General features: G+C 39.6%; 1 protein-coding gene across 13 annotated transcripts in view; it reads left to right on the forward strand.

Moving 5' to 3' along the window:
• RAPH1 (Ras association (RalGDS/AF-6) and pleckstrin homology domains 1) overlaps nt 1-16,657 on the forward strand; it is a 106,660-nt gene that overhangs the window by 30,377 nt on the left and 59,626 nt on the right. For 6 of the 13 annotated variants that reach the window (XM_050750792.1, XM_050750803.1, XM_050750799.1 and 3 more), the window contains exon 2: nt 13,334-13,453. In XM_050750792.1, the coding sequence (XP_050606749.1) occupies nt 13,334-13,453 (120 nt within the window). Of the gene's footprint in view, nt 1-1,069; nt 13,454-16,657 lie in introns of those variants that run through there. The other 7 variants (XM_050750789.1, XM_050750795.1, XM_050750794.1 and 4 more) reach the window with 3 other exon arrangements.

Genomic DNA, 16,657 nt, shown 5'->3' on the forward strand with positions numbered 1-16,657 from the left:
GGGTGTGGTGGCAGGCGCCTATAATCCCAGTTGCTTGGGAGTCTGGGGCAGGAGAATCGCTTGAACCTGGGAGGTGGAGGTTGCAATGAGTTGAGATTGTGCCATTGTACTCCAGCCTGGGCAACCATGAATGGATGTTCATCTCAAAGAATAAATACATGGATTTTGTTCAGTGGATTATAATTTGTTTCTATCATAATTTATTTCAATATTTATCTTTTCACAGATTAGGCCCCTGCTCTGGGCCTTCAGGCTGGTTCCTGTGTCCATTTGACATGTGCCTATCATTAATTGAGGACTTTTCCTTATGAGATGATGTTCTAGAGGCTCATCTTGTTTTTTTTTTTTTTTCCCTGCCCAGCCCTGGAATTATTACTCCAGGTATCTGTTACTTTTTGTGTAGAGTATATACAGTATTTTGAAACCAAAAACTGGGAACTAAGTGTGCCAATTAATTACTACTGGGGTGTCAATGCCACCAGGATTTTTCAGTGGACATACCTACAAACACATATACACCCTAGGCTGGGCCCAGGGTCCCTGTGCTGTGTGCAGCCTAGGGACTTGGTGCCCTGTGTCCCAGCCACTCCAGCCGTGGCTGAAAGGGGCCAACATAGAGCTCAGGCTGTGGCTTCAGAGGATGGAAGCCCCAAGCCTTGGCAGCTTCCATGTAGTGTTGAGCCTATGGGTGCACAGAAGTCAAGAATTGAGGTTTGGAAACTTCCGCCTACATTTCAGAAGATGTATAGAAATGCCTGGATGCCGGCCGGGCGCGGTGGCTCAAGCCTGTAATCCCAGCACTTTGGGAGGCCGAGATGGGCGGATCACAAGGTCAGGAGATCGAGACCATCCTGGCTAACACGGTGAAACCCCGTCTCTACTAAAAAATACAAAAAACTAGCCGGGCGACATGGCGGGCGCCTGTAGTCCCAGCTACTCGGGAGGCTGAGGCAGGAGAATAGCGTAAACCCAGGAGGCGGAGCTTGCAGTGAGCTGAGATCCGGTCGCTGCACTCCAGCCTGGGCGGCAGAGCGAGACTCCGTCTCAAAAAAAAAATTAAAAAAATAAAAAATAAAATAAATAAATAAGAAATGCCTGGATGCCTAGGCAAAAGTTTGCTGCAGGGGCGGAACTCTCATGGAGAACCTCTGCTGGGGCAGTACAGAAGGGAAATGTGGAGTTGGAGCCCCCACACAGAGTCCTTACTGGGGGCCCTGCCTAGTGGAGCTGTGAGAAGAGGGCTGTCATCCTCCAGACCCCAGAGTGGTAGATCTACAGACAGGTTACACTGCGCACCTGGAAAAGCCTCAGACACTCAATGCCAGCCCGTGAAAACAGCCAGGAGGGAGGCTGTACCCTGCAAAGCCACAGGGATGGAGCTGCCCAAGACCATGGGAAACGCACCCTTTGCATCAGCATGACCAGCATGTGAGATCTGGAGACAGAGAAGATCATTTTGGAGCTTTAAAATTTGACTGCCCCACTGGATTTTGGACTTTCATGGGCCCTGTAACCCCTTTGTTTTGGCCAAGTTCTCCCATGTGGAATGGCTGTATTTATCCAATACCTGTACCCCCATTGTATCTAGGAAGTAACTAGCTTGCTTTTGATTTTACAGCCTCATAGGCAGAAGGGACTTGCCTTGTCTCAGATGGGACTTCGGACTGTGGACTTTTGGGTTAATGCTGAAATTAGTTAAGACTTTGGGGGACTGTTGGGAAGGCACGATTGGTTTTGAAATGTGAGGACATGAGATTTGGAGGGGCTAGGGCAGAATGATATGGTTTGGCTGTGTCCCCACCCAAATCTCGAATTGTATCCCCCAGAATTCCTGTGTGTTGTGGGAGGGGCCCGGGGGAGGTAATTGAATCATGGGGGCTGGTCTTTCTTGTGCTAATCTTCTGATAGTGAATAAGTTCATGAGATCTGATGGGTTTATCACAGGTTTCCACTTTTACTTCTTCCACATTGTCTCTTGCCATGGCCATGATTCTGAGGCCTCCCCAGCCATGTGGAACTGTAAGTCCAGTTAAACCTCTTTTTCTTCCCAGTCTCTGGTATGTCTTTATCAGCAGCATGAAAACAGACTAATACAGATAGGGAGTTCCTATTTGGGGTTGAACAGATTAAGAATATCCCATATTATGAAAATCTAATGTAAATAAAGGAATGCTTATGCTTATTCTCATTAAAATATGGTTCATATTTAATGTTTTTTGTTTGTTTGTTTTTGAGACAGAGTCTCGCTCAGTCGCCCAGGCTGGAGTGCAATGGCCGGATCTCGGCTCACTGCAACCTCCGCCTCCCGGATTCAAACGATTCTCCTGCCTCAGCCTCCCGCGTAACTGGGATTACAGGCGCCCGCCAGCCACTATGTCCAGCTAATTTTTGTATTTTTAGTAAAGACAGGGTTTCACCATGTTAGGCTGGTCTCAAACTCCTGACCTAAGGTGATCCGCCTGCCTCGGCCTCCCAAAGTGCTGGGATTACAGGCGTGAGCCACTGTGCCCAGCCTGGTTCATCATTCTGTAAAAGGAATTCTTTTACAGAATTAATTTTTTAGCCTAGGAATTCTTTCATCTAGGCTGGAGTGCAGTGGTGTGATCTCGGCTCACTGCAAGCTCTGCTTCTGAGGTTCATGCCGTTCTCCTGCCTCAGCCTCCTGAGTAGCTGGGACTATAGGCGGCCGCCACCATGCCGGGCTAATTTTTTGCATTTTTAGTAGAGACGAGGTTTCATCGTGTTAGCCAGGATGATCTCCATCTCCTGACCTTGTGATCCGCCCACCTCGGCCTCCCAAAGTGCTGGGATTACAGGCATGAGCTACCGTGCCTGGCCAGGAATTCTTTTTCTAAGGGGTTCGTTTAAGTGCCTGATAAATACAACATAAACAAAATTGCCTTTGAATTTGATTAATAGCTCTTAGGCATTACAATCTCTACCAACTGTTAAAATAGTTCTAGTTTGTTTTTATGCTTCATTATATGATCTTAAATTACTTCACAGTTAATGTAGATGATAATGAAGTGGATGTGTTAGTTATATCCTGGGCTGTCAGAAATGAAGGCTTAACTCAAAGAGATGGCATAAGTGTGTAAATCATCTTCCTCAGTGCTTCTCTGTCATCTGGGTATAGAAGAATTTACCATGACTGGCCCAAGAATAGCATACCTTTCTATTAGGAAGGTTTGCTTCCATGTGGCAATTTTACAAAACTGAGTTCCAGGTGTCAGCTCACTCTTGAGAACCAGGCCATCCATGCAAGTTCCCTGGTAGCTAGTTAACTCACGCTTGCTTCTATGAAGCCTCTGAAGAGCATAGCACATTACTTCCTTCTTAGTCCCTTTTAACAGGTAGGAGACCGTAACTTCATTTAAATTTGCTTCATGCACTGGTCTACAAAAGGAACTTTGTTGCTAGAGAATTTGTTAAGATATCTTGCATCTGTCGTCCCAGCTACTCAGGGAGGCTGAGGCAGGAGGACTGCTTGAGCCCAGAAGGTCAAGGCTGCAGTAAGCCCTGTTCTCTCTCCTGCAGTTAGTATTAATGTTCTTTTAAGTTATGGAATTTGTTTTTTGGGTTTTTTTTTTTTTTCTGCATAATGCTTAGCTTGATGCTGTGTACGCAGAGTATTTTCGAAGGTTTGGATCCTAAGTAGAACCTTTCTGTAGGCCCTTTCTGTTGAGGGTCACTAATCTACAGAGGAAACTTCAGTGATGGATATATAAAAAGCAACTTCTGCCTTTTTTTTTTTTAAAAAAAACTCATCTACCTTATAAATTGAGAGCAAAAGCTATAAAATTATCCTTATTTTTTAAAGAGATTAGGTCTTGCCATGTGGCCCAGGCTGGTCTCAAACTCCTGGGCTCAAGCAGTCTGCCCGCCTTGACCTTCCAGAGTGCTAGGATTACAGGCGTGAGCCACCATGCCTGGCCATGCAAATTCATTTTTAAAACTTCCCAGACTGTTTATTAAATTCCCAGTTTCCATTTGGCAATTTATAAATAATAGCACTTCATTCACAGCAGAACTAAAGGTCCTGTTTTAAAATAAGTGTAGTTGTAGGTCATGACAGAAAGAAACCAAACATACCAGGTACTGCCCCATCTGATAAGTGATTAATCCCCTACAGTTATCTTTCCATTTTACATTATGAGTTGTCCTACTTCTTTCCTTTTCCTTCTCTGCTCTTCCTCCTTTTGATGAGTCCTCTTCCTCTTTTTGTGCCTTACTAAATTTAACATTTTTTTTTCTTATTGTTTCTCTGGTTTGATTTAGATTTCCTTCCTCTTGCTTTTATTTTGCAACAGTTGTAACTTGCACAGTTGGGGGTACTCCTTGAACATGGAAGTCTTCGTCTCCCTCCTGCCCCTTTCTCTAGTGCATGTTTTTCTTTAGAATTATTTTTTCAGGTTAGAACAGCATAGGAGGTGTTCCTAAAACCATTTTTGTGAGAAAGTTACTGAAACATAACAGGAAATAAAGAACTAAAATTTATTTGTAAGTGAATAACTGTGAGAGGAAGCATGAGACTATGGTAATGGAAGAGGAGTAATTGGGGTGTGTTAATGATGGATCCTCATGGTACCTAATTTCCTTATGGTTTTAGGGAGTACTCATTCTAGTACTCATTTAAGGAGTCCACATTTACCTTTAACAAAATTTTACACAAAATGGCATTACTTATTGTCTTGTAAGAGCTCCCAGTAATTATTAAACAACATAGTTGTTTATACTTTGTTAAACTTAAGTGGGTATAAGCAATACCCTGGGTAACTTGTTGAAAATACCCCATCCTCTTCACATCAGTAGATCTTGAGTGGGCCATTTAAAAACTGACTTTAAAAGATGCACCCCAGGTAATTTTGATGCAGGTCATCAACAAACCACAATTGGAATAACATTGCCCTACGGGATACAAAGTCCAAAGTTTTTGGTATGGCTTTGGATTTTGCCCCTTCTTCCTCTCTAGCCTCATTTTCCATGAGTCTACACCACCCATCCTATGCTTCAGAAATGCTAAGTCACTTGAGTTCTAACATGTTGTTCTCACGTCTCTATACCCTTGTATGGTTTCGCCATGTTGGCCAGACTGGTCTTGAACTCCTGGCCTCAGGTGATCTGCCTGCCTCAGCCTCCCGAAGTGCTGGGATTACAGGCGTGCAAAAACTCTTATACACAGTTATGTTCTCTGATAAAATGCCATTTCTGCCCCTGACCCTTTAACTTCTATGCTTAAGAATCCAGTTGTTGGCAGGATGCAGTGACTCACATCTGTAATCCCAGCACTTTGGGAGGCCGAGGCCAGAGGATTGCCTGAGCTTAGGAGTTCAAGATCAGGCCAAGGCAACCTGGCGAAATCCCATCTCTACAAAAAAGTACAAAGGATTAGCCAGGTGTGGTTGTGCATGCCTGTAGTCCCAGCTGCTTGGGGGGCTGAGGACAGGAGAATTGCCTGAGCCTGGGAGGTCCAGGCTTCAGTGAGATGTGTTAGTGCCACTATACTCCAGCCTGGGTGACCCCATCATTTGAAAAAAAAAAAAATGAGAATCCAGTTGCTTCGGGCAAAAAAAATAGGCTTGGCTTTCAAGGTCCCACTGTAGTTCTCTTTGAGTCAATCTCATGACATTCTCACAAATACACACCTTGTCTTTTGCCCTTTATAATTGCCCTATATGTAATGTATTTAACCAAATTTTAAAGCCCTAATCTAAGCTCAACCTTCTTGATAATCACTGTTTTGTTTTACAATGAGGATATTGAATAGTAAACCAAAATATCTCCTGAGAGGAAGGTTACTAGGGAAAATAGGCTTGAATAAATAACTTCATGGAAAATTTAGCAGGAATAATATTGTTTCATACTAAAGAATACTGAAATAGATAGCTTCATTATGCGTAGTGGAGCTTACTATATACAGGTTTTAACCTGTAATAATTGGGCACAATTATTTACTGTTATTGGTAAAATGAAAACAACCAGTGTATAAGAAGGAGTAGATCATTCTTCAGTTATTCTGTTTTGCATGAATAAACTACATGTAAATGAGTTTAAAAATATTAGTTAAATCATTGTTAGCTGTATTCTGTGATTTTTCTGTAATAAATATGGTTTCAAAATAATAGATTAAACCAAGCCTTCTTATCAGCTGAGTCTTAACCTTTCCTCATAGTTTTCGTAGTTGGATGATTGCTAGACATCACTACTCTATCTTCAAAACAGAATCCACCTCTTCCCCCAACTTGCTTCTCACTAGTCTTAGTCGATGTTATCACCGCAACTTACTAAAACCAGAAATCTAGGCATTATCCTTGATTACTCTTTTCTTTGCCCCCCTCCCCCCATTTAGTTTTTCATTAAGTTCTTTTGACTTTACTGCAGAAAAATATCCTGAGTTTGGCACATTACTTCATTTCATCTCAGGGAGAGACAATATTATACAATAGTTAAGAACCTGGGTAGTAGTGGTAACTGTCTTAAGTTTGAATTCTGGCTCTGCAGCCATGACAAACTATGTACCTTCTCAGTTTCATCAGTAAATGGCTTAATAGTACCTACTTTATAGGGTTATTATAAGGGTTAAATGAATTAATACATGTACTACACTTGGAATAATGCCTTATCCATATTTATTCAATAAGTATTAGCTATCATCATCATCATCGTCTGTATCTCCGTTGTTCATCTCTATCAACTTAGTTGAGGTCTTTATCATTTCTCAACAGGGCCATTGCAGTAGTCATCTTGGTCTCGTCTAGTTCTTTCCATCCTTACGGTCTTTTCACCAAAAGCAATTTGAGTGATCTTTTTAAAAAGCATTAATGCCATTATACCAAGACCCTGCTTATATATAAAGAAGGGACTTAGAATAAAACCCTAACAGTTTACTAAGCTTACTAGGTCATAGATGCTCTATTCCCTGTCTGCCTCTCGACTTCAGATTCTACTACTCTTTTACTAGGTCTCTGGGCTCCAACCATAGTAAAGTCTTTCCTTGCATTGAATACACATGGCTTATTCCTACCTTAGTCTTTGGTTGTTTTCTCTGCTTATTCTTCCCTAGATTTCTATAGCTGACTCTCTTTCATTCTTCATGCCAATAGATGAAGGATTCACTAGGAAAGGGACTTTATCTCACTTGTTTCACTGCTTTATTCTTGGTTCCTAGAATAGGGCCTGGCCTGTGGTAACTACTCAGTAAATATTTGTTGAATGAATAAAAGTTGTGGGGTTTTTTTGTGTCGTTTTCTGTTTTGTTTTAGCATACCCTTCTCAAGCTCATGTATGAACATGGTGGCTGCTAAAAGCACCTCTTTGGAAGGGAGTTTGTCCTTTATTATATTGATTTTTTTGTGTGTAGATTTTGGCCATGCTAGCTCTTTAGAGAACTTTCAAAAAATGTGCATCATATTTAACTATATGTGTGTGTTTGTATGTTAGGTATTCATTTGGCAGATATTTAATGACACCTGCTATAAGCCAGGCACCATTCCAAGTATTGTAGATACAGAAGGCAACCAAAGTCCTTGCTCTCCTCTGGAGCATTCCTTCTAGTGGAAGAAGAGAGATGGTGGGACAGATGGTGATCGGTGCTGTGAAGAAAAATAAAACCAAATGAGACTGGAAGTGTCAAGGAAGGTGGACTCTTTTGGTAGAATGGTCATTTAAGCAGACTTAAATGAGTGAGCCATGCTGCTATCTGGAGGAGAGAGTTCCAGTCAAAGGATCTGGCATTGAAAATGCTGGATGTTTGGAGCAAGTCTTTGTTCAAGGATCAGCAAGCAGTACAGTGTTGCTGGAAGTGGGAGGAGGGAAAGGGGAGGGTGGTAAGAGAGGTCCCTGAAGGTTAGGATTGGACAGGCCATTGTCAGTCTGTGAATGACTTTGGATTTTATTCTATCTTCAGTACATCTGTGCTTTGGGGAGTAAACTTTATTTGTAGTAGGGTACATTTACTCTTTCAGGACATAGTTTCCCTTATGTATAATGGAGCACGGAATTTAAGTGAAACCTCAGTATATTCCCCCCAAAGTACCTAATACTATAATCATAGAATAATTTAATAGGATTTGTTATAGTATGCATTATAGTTTCCTTGGGTCTATTTGGATACCATTAAGGAAGAGCATTATGTTAGAAGCTATCTATTTTTAAATTCACTTTTTTTTTTTTTTTTTTGATAAGTTTTTTTCTTTCATTTTTCTTCCCTTTGATTGGAAGGACAGTTGACTGTTAGATTATTTTCTGATGTCATTGTTTCTAGTAGGGGCATTATGTTTGGAAAATTCAGGTTTAGACTTGTGATTCATTTGGCGATATATAGCAATTATAATACAAACGATTTTTAGAATGGGTAGGGTGTGGATCAAGGAATTGGCAAGCAGGATTGCATTTCCCTACTAGATTTGCTGACCTAAGATGATGCCAAGCCTATAAGCAAATGTCTGAGGGCACCTTATTTGATGTGTATGGTTAATGGAAATTATGCTGTATTGGGGAATTGGAGAATAAGATTCATCAACGTCAGCATTTAGAGAATGGAGAGTGTGTTTTAGATTGTGAATTCTTTAAGAAATGTTATAGGACCTAAGTCCTTTTTGGAAAGTCTCTGAGTAAGTTACTTAAGTTTTTATTTTCTTTGAGATGGGGGTTTCATTCATTGCTCAGGCTGGAGAGCAATGGCACGATCTTGGCTCACTGCAACCTCTGCCTCCTGGGTTTAAGCAATTCTCCTGCCTCGGCCTCCCAGGTTGCTGGTCTTACAGGCGCCCACCACCATGCCTGGCTAATTTTTCTAGAGACAGGGTTTTACCTTCTTGGCCATGCTAGTCTCGAACTCCTGACCTCAGGTGATCCATCCTCCCCGGCCTCCCAAAGTGCTGGGATTACAGGCATGAGCCACTGCACCCAGCCAGTTTTTTTTTTGTTTTGTTTTGTTTTTGTTTTTTTTGTTTTGTTTTTTAACTAGTCCACATAGGGACAAATTGAAAATAGGACAGAATTGGCAAAAGTAATATAAGTGGTTAATGTTCAATAGATACTTCAACTTTCTGTTAATTTTATGTTTCTCTGTCATTGCCGTCGTTGTTCTCTAGTGATATTTTCCTTAAGTCTGCAGTAGTAGTCTAGATAAAAACAAAACTATAAATGAAAAATTTTAAAGGGATTTTTAAAACCCGAATAGCTTGTTTGAATAGTAGGAAAAAACTCAGTTTCAAACACACTAGCTTTGGATGCAGGGTCTGTACAGTCATGTGTCATTTAATGATGAAGATACTTTCTGAGAAATGCTTCATTAAGCAATTTCATTGTTGTGCCAGCATAATAAATCGTACTTACACAAACCTAGGTGGTATAGTCTACTCCACACCTAGGCTATAGAGTATAGCCTATTACTCCTAGGTTACAACCTTTCAGCATGTTACTGTACTGAGCACTATAGACAATTGCAATACAATGGTGTCTAAACTTAGAAAAGGTACAGTAAAAATACTTATGGGACCACCATTGTATAAATAGTCTGTCATTGATCTAAACATCATTATGAGCACATGACTGTGGTTCTCTTTGGCTCCATTGTAATTTAAATTATTTCTTTATTTTGAACTATTTTATATTTATCTTATAATGTTGTTTTCCTGTTGTTTTATTTTTCCCAGTATGGCATTTTCTTATGGGCAGTTACAGTCTGTTCTCAGAAGTCCAGGATTTAAACCTTTTTTAAAATCATTTTTAAAAATTTGAACTCTTGGTTTAAATGATATCTAATATGGAAGCCCTATCTGTAAGATGCCTGAAATTGGAGATGTTGTTTGAAACACTGGACCTGGAGTGCTGTCCTCTAAGCCCTTCTCCAAGAACGGAGCTTGCCACCCTTTCTGATTAGCTTTCCTCATTTATAAAATGGGAATGATATAATACCTACCTATCACAATGGTTCATGGAGGGCTATGACTAATGTTCTCTCCCTGTTCTCTTTGATTGTAACTTCCTCTTAGTGTGTGTCATGTTCATACATCACAGATTTTCCTGATGATGAGTCATCTAAATATTCTATCATGTGACCAAATTTTTACTATGGAGAATATAGTCACCATAAACCCAGTGCCTTGCGTATTATTGCCTAAAATACTCATTAAAGTTACTAAAGCTGCTATCTCTGCCAATAGTGACATAATGGTATCTGTTGGACAACAGTGCTGCAGGCCCAGGTTGTTTTAAATGTACTTAAGAAATATAAAATGTAACTAAGAATAAGTATCACTATCTCAAAACAGAATTCCTCCTAAGATATTTTCTGGGTTATTCCAGTGTGTTTAGTTTCAAAGATTAGGGAGTAAAAGCAAGTATGTTCCAGATTATGTTACTTATTAACCCTCTTTATGAAAACTGGCTATTACTGCTCCTTGGTGTTCTCAAACTAGCAACTATTTGAGTAATTAAGTCATCTGGTCAGATGAGGTTTTTCTTTTCTTTTTTTTTTGGAGACGGAGTCTCGCTCTGTCGCCCAGGCTGGAGTGCAGTGGCGTGATCTCAGCTCACTGCGAGCTCCGCCTCCCGGGTTCACCCCATTCTCCTGCCTCAGCCTCCCAAGTAGCTGGGACTACAGGCACCTGCCACCACACCTGGCTAATTTTTTTGTATTTTTAGTAGAGACAGGGTTTCACCGTGTTAGCCAAGATGGTCTCGATCCCCTGACCTCGTGATCCGCCCGCCTCAGCCTCCCAAAGTGCTGGGATTACAGGCGTGGGCTGCTGCACCTGGCCGAGGTTTTTCTTTTCACTAACATTTTATGTTTTTCATCGGTAGATGGCTTAATGAACTCTGATACCAAGTTTCTATTGAGATTGACCTATCAATTATGTAGTAATGAATAAAATCTTACAAATAATAGTTACAAATTATAAAAACCAAATCTTTTTAAGAATCAGATTTATGAATTGGGAAATTGGTAGATCTATTTTTCACTTGCCAGGGTAGAATGACCTGGTTTATATATGATTTCAGTGATAAAAGATTAAGAAATGAAAATTATCAGTTTCTATTAGAGATATATTTATTAGAGATATTGGTTAGCTGTTGTTCTTCCCAGTATTAGGAAAATTAGAAAATTATTTCCCTTAAGTAATTAAGGGAGATATGATCTGATTTTCAGCATCTGAAAACTACGTTCAGTTTAATTTTGCAACATTATTTGACCCTTTCTGCAAAAGTTTGTATAGTGAAATAAGACTGAAAATTTAACTTCATGATACCTTGTCAGATAATTAGATTCTTTATGTTGTCTTCTAATCTTTAAGGATCCCAGATACAATTTTGTGGATTGCTTCTTTGACGATATCAGTCCGTGTGTGCTGCTGCAATAAAATTCCCGAGACTGGGTAATATGTAAAGAACAGAAATTAATTTTCTTATTGTTCTGGAGGCTGGGAAGTACAAGATTAAAGCACTGACATTTGGTGTCTGGTGAGGGCTTGTTGCTGGCTTCCTCCACAGGGAGGCACAAGATGTGCTCTCGCATAGCAGAGAGTAGAAGAACAAGGTAACCCAGTGCTTCATGAAATCTCTTTTATAAAATCCTTAATACCTTTAATAAAGAAGGAGCCTTTATGGCCTAAAGGCCCCATCCCTTAATACTATCACATTGGCAACACTTGAATTTTGGAAGGGACACATTCATACCCTGGCATATGTATATCAAGCTCGTAAAAATTAGGTGTATCTTTTTTAATGGAATGCCCATGCACTATATAATCTTGGAGGAATTGCTTAAACCAGCTGACAGGCTATATTCCAAATATTGCCTAGATCTACCATAACAAAATTCGTGTTTTAGAAATGTGAGTCAAGAGTATTTAATGTAACATATGGTGATGATATTCATTGTGTCCCTGGGACAGAAGTTGAAGGAAAAGGGATTGTGGTCAAATAAGAATATGCTGGGTTTTTTTCCAGAAATAACATTTTATCAGATTTTAGTAACTATGATGTTAAGAAACATAAAATACCTACCATAACTTTGTGAACCAGGGGTTATAATCTGCTAACTTGAAAAAAAAAATTTAATTTGTTTCAAGTTCATACTAACATGCCTGCCTGAGTTTAATTTTAATTTTGGAATATGCTGACTGGTTAAGCAAAGCTAATGTTTATTTGAAGATTTCCCGGGGCCTTTAATGTTGTAATATTTATATTTATCAGATTAATCAGTTATTGATCTTACATTGTTTTATGTAATTTTTCTTCCCATCTTCCCTTGCAAAATAATGTGCAAGTTCCATGTCAGATACCACACTATTTTATTTTATTTTTTATTTTATTTTATTTTATTTTTTGAGACGGAGTTTCACTCGTTGCCCAGATGGGAGTGCAGTGGCATGTTCTCGGCTCACTGCAACCTCTGCCTCCCAGGGTCAAGTGAGTCTCCTGGCTCAGCCTCCCAAGTAGCTGGGATTACAGGCAGGCACCACCATGCCCGTCCAATTTTGTATTTTTAGTAGAGATGGTGTTTTGCCATGTTGGCCAGGCTGGTTTCGAACCCCTGACCACAGGTGATCCACCTGCCTTGGCCTCCCAAAGTGCTGCGATTATAGGTGCGAGCCACTGTGCCCGGTCACACTATTTTATTAATGGGAAGAAGGAAAATAATTTCTTCTTTCAAGGGACTTATATTTGAAAAGTCACCACATACAGGATTTGGACCTGGATTTAGAAGTTTTCAATTCTGTTTCCTTCTTGAGTTTTGTTGGAACTGATGAGGAAGTAAGGTAGAGAAAGAAGACAAATGGGATAGAAAGTGAGGGTAGGAAGGTAGAATAGAAACAAAACTAGATTAAGATTTTTGTTTTGTCAAATTTTCTCTTAAATACTTGTTGGACTCAGGTTTTGTGGGATACCTATTGATATCTAAACAGATTTTTACAGAATAAACAGGACAATAACTTCTTCCATTAAAGTCTTCTGAAATGGCTTCCTTTTGGTGTTTGGGTGTCCTAGGATCTAGTAGTGGAGAGAACTATACTACTCTTATGTCCTCTGCTGATTGAAAGGAGTGCTCTGTTAATTTTTTTAGTAATGTTGTGATTCTGGTCATAATTTGATACTGTTGGCTTTTCTTTTACAGTTTCCTAAAAAAATTGAAACTTTATTCTTTGTTTCTACTCACTTGTCAACACTGTCTACAGTAATGACTTAAGATTTTCTTTTAGAATGTAATTTCTGGTTTTGAAGATTTGACTCCAGAGGCTTATAATATATCAGAGCATATATGGCATAATTTTTCAAGTTAAACCTGTAACTTACTATTCATTCTACACAAATGTCTGTATTTCAGATGGAGCAGCTATCAGATGAAGAAATTGATCATGGTGCTGAAGAAGACAGTGACAAGGAAGATCAGGACCTGGACAAAATGTTTGGAGCCTGGCTTGGAGAACTAGACAAACTCACTCAGGTTGGACGTAATGCTTGAAAAACTGGTTGAGGATTTGAAGTCATCATTGTGTTAAAAGTTTAATATGCAGAAGAGGATATGGATATAAGTTAAATTTTAAAATATTGCCAGAAAGGAAGAAATGTTCGAAGTATTGACAAGTAAATGAAGTCATTCTAGAAGAGAAGATGTTAAGAATCTTTAGTTATTTTAAGGATGTTAAAAAAAAATACTTGTGAGGGAGACTCTGTTCATCTAGAGGGATTGCGTAATATATGTTTCATAAATATGAGATAATTAGCTAAAAACTTTTAAAGCCTGAAATTCAAAAGTCTAAATTTTAGCAAACCCTATTACCTTAGTAAATTTGAATACATTTTCAACATAAGTAATTTCCTTCCACGTAAATATTTTCTTTTTTTCTCGAGATGGAGTCTCACTTTGTCACCCAGGCTGGAGTGCAGTGGCGCGATCTTGGCTCACTGCAAGCTCCGCCTCCTGGGTTCACTTCATTCTCCTGCCTCAGCCTCCCAAGTGGCTGGGACTTCAGGTGCCACCATGCCTGGCTAATTTTTTGTATTTTTTAGTAGAGATGGAGTTTCACCATGTTAGCCAGGATGGTCTCGATCTCCTGACCTTGTGATCCGCCTGCCTTGGCCTCCCAAAGTGCTGGGATTACAGGCATGAGCCACCGTGCCTGGCCCCATGTAAATATTTTCTGTGACATGATTGCAGAATACTGACAAAACCTAATTCTAGGCTGCATTTTAAAGCAGTGGCAAAATCTTTTCATTTTGCTTTATTCGATCTTGGGTTTTTAAAAACGGTAACTTTGTCCTCTAAACCAGCACACTTTTTAGAATAAAAGGGTACTATTGTTATTGCCCCCGTAATACATTATATTCAGTATATGAAGATGGTTATGTTTATTAAATAAATTTGACTTCATGGCAATGAGAACATTAGAACAAAACATTTACTCATAAATAATGTCTTTGGGAAGAACATTTGTGTAAAATTGCATAAGTATGAGATAACTGAAGGAAAAGTAAGGTGGTCAAGGTGGAAGCTTAAAGTACTAGCAGCTTATTTTTGTAGCAGTCTAGAATTCAAAGTGATAAACTCTTCATGTAATTCTTGCTAGATCATTTTGAAAGGCAGACATCTTTGTGACCATAATCTGTTAATACTGTATTTGGGGGGAATTTTTTTTTTTTGAGATGGCGTCTCACTCCTGTCACCCAGGCTGGAGTGCAGTGGTGAGATACTGGCTCAATGCAACCACCACCTCCCGGGTTCAAGTGATTCTCCTGTCTCAGCCTCCCAGGTAGCTGGGATTACAGGCATGCGCCACCATGCCCAGCTGGTTTTGTATTTTTATTAGAGACAGTTTCACCATGTTAGCCAAGCTGATCTCGAACTCCTGACCTCAGGTGATCCACCCACCTCGGCCTCTCAAACTGCTGGGATTACAGGCATGCTGGCCAGGGTAGAATGTTTTCAACTCCTACTAGGATTTCATAGATATCATTCCCTTCATCTCTAATCAGAAGAAGTGACATTTTTTTTTGTCAGAGATGTCTTATATCTGTAATTGCCAAGTTCTTTCTGTTTAATTCTTAATTTATAAAAAGTGTGATTTTGGCATAGAGATTATCGCTAGGCTATGCAGTTCTGTGCTGGGAGAGAGAGGAAGCAAAGAAGAGCAAATAGAAAATGATATTGCATGGAGAAAGTATGCAAGGGCCAGCTGACATGTGCAGTGTTCTTGACCATGTGGTTTTATTGTCCATGCTTGGGACGAGGGGCCCAAAAGAGAAAAGGCAGGTAGCTATTGGTCCAGCTGCTCTCGGTGGAGTAGGAACTACATGATGCTCCCCTGAAAGCAGTGTTTCTACTGGTTTGGTACCTTGTACTTTCCCCTGTATTTTAAGTTGCCTGACATAAAAGTGTGAAGAGCCACTAGTGATGTGACTGTTCTTTTCATTATATAAATCTGTCTTTAGAGAGAAAAAAAGATTAAAACCATTGCATAGTGTGACTCACTACTGTGTTGCTTTATAACACTTGGGACGTTTTCAAGAAATGTTTGACTTACGAAGTTTATGGCTAAAACCTCAAGTTTCTTATTTGTGTCATTACTTTAGTTCATTACAGTGTTATCTGTACACCTATATCACGTATTCAGTGGTATGGTATTTTCAACTTAGAATTAAAACAAGTTTAAGTTTTAAAGTTTTTAGGTAGTTGGTCAGTGTTCTAAAAAGTTTGTAAAATTTTGAATGTATGTACATTTTTCTGGAAGAGGGCTCATAGCTTTTATAAAATTCTCAGCAACCCCTTTAAAAAGGTTAAAAGAGTTCATGCCTGGGCAACAGAGCATGACCTTGTATCAAAAAAAATAAAAAGATAGCATTATAACCCAATAGAATATCCAGCATTCTTTTAAAATTTGAAGCTTATTCAGTACTTACTTTAGATAGAAATTAAAGTTTTAAAACACTAATCCTTATATTTTGTGAATCTATTAAACAAACAATAGCTACTGACCTTTTCTCTGAATTTCTATGTTGTAAATATCTTTTTTTCTTGCTGTAGAAAGGTTAGAGAGGAAAAGAGTATCATTTAAACTTACAAGTGTAACTTACAAGTCACCCTACCCAAAGTATACAGTATGATTCAAGATTTGTCACAGGCAGTGTAGCTGGGTTACAGTTTGCCCTCATCTTGATAGAACTGGAGAAGGACAAGAACATTTCATCATTGTTTGGACTTGTAATCACTTTTCATTAAAACAATTAGTGAGTCTTGGGTCTCAATAATTTTAAATCCAGAACTGTCCATTATCTTCAGAGTCCTTCATATAGCAAAGATTGAGGCTTTCCTGGACCTAAACCAAATCCCTTTGAGGAAAGAAAGAACAAAACGCCCTGTGTGGTTTCTATGTCTTCTTTTTTTTATTTTTTATTTTTATTTTATTATTATTTGGAGACTGAGTCTCACTCTGTCGCCCAGGCTGGAATGCAGTGTCGTGATCTCAGCTCACTGCAACCTCCGCCTCCCAGGCTTAAGCCATTCTCCCGCCTCAGCCCCCCAAGTAGCTGGGATTACAGGCACCCGCCACTGTGCCCAGCTAATTTTTGTACTTTTACTAGAGAAGAGGTTTCGCCCTGTTGGCCAAGCTGGTCTCGAACTTCTAACCTCAGGTGATCTGCCCACCTCTGC

This window comes from Macaca thibetana, chromosome 12 (assembly GCF_024542745.1).
Source record: "Macaca thibetana thibetana isolate TM-01 chromosome 12, ASM2454274v1, whole genome shotgun sequence".
NCBI classification, from domain to species: domain Eukaryota; kingdom Metazoa; phylum Chordata; class Mammalia; order Primates; family Cercopithecidae; genus Macaca; species Macaca thibetana.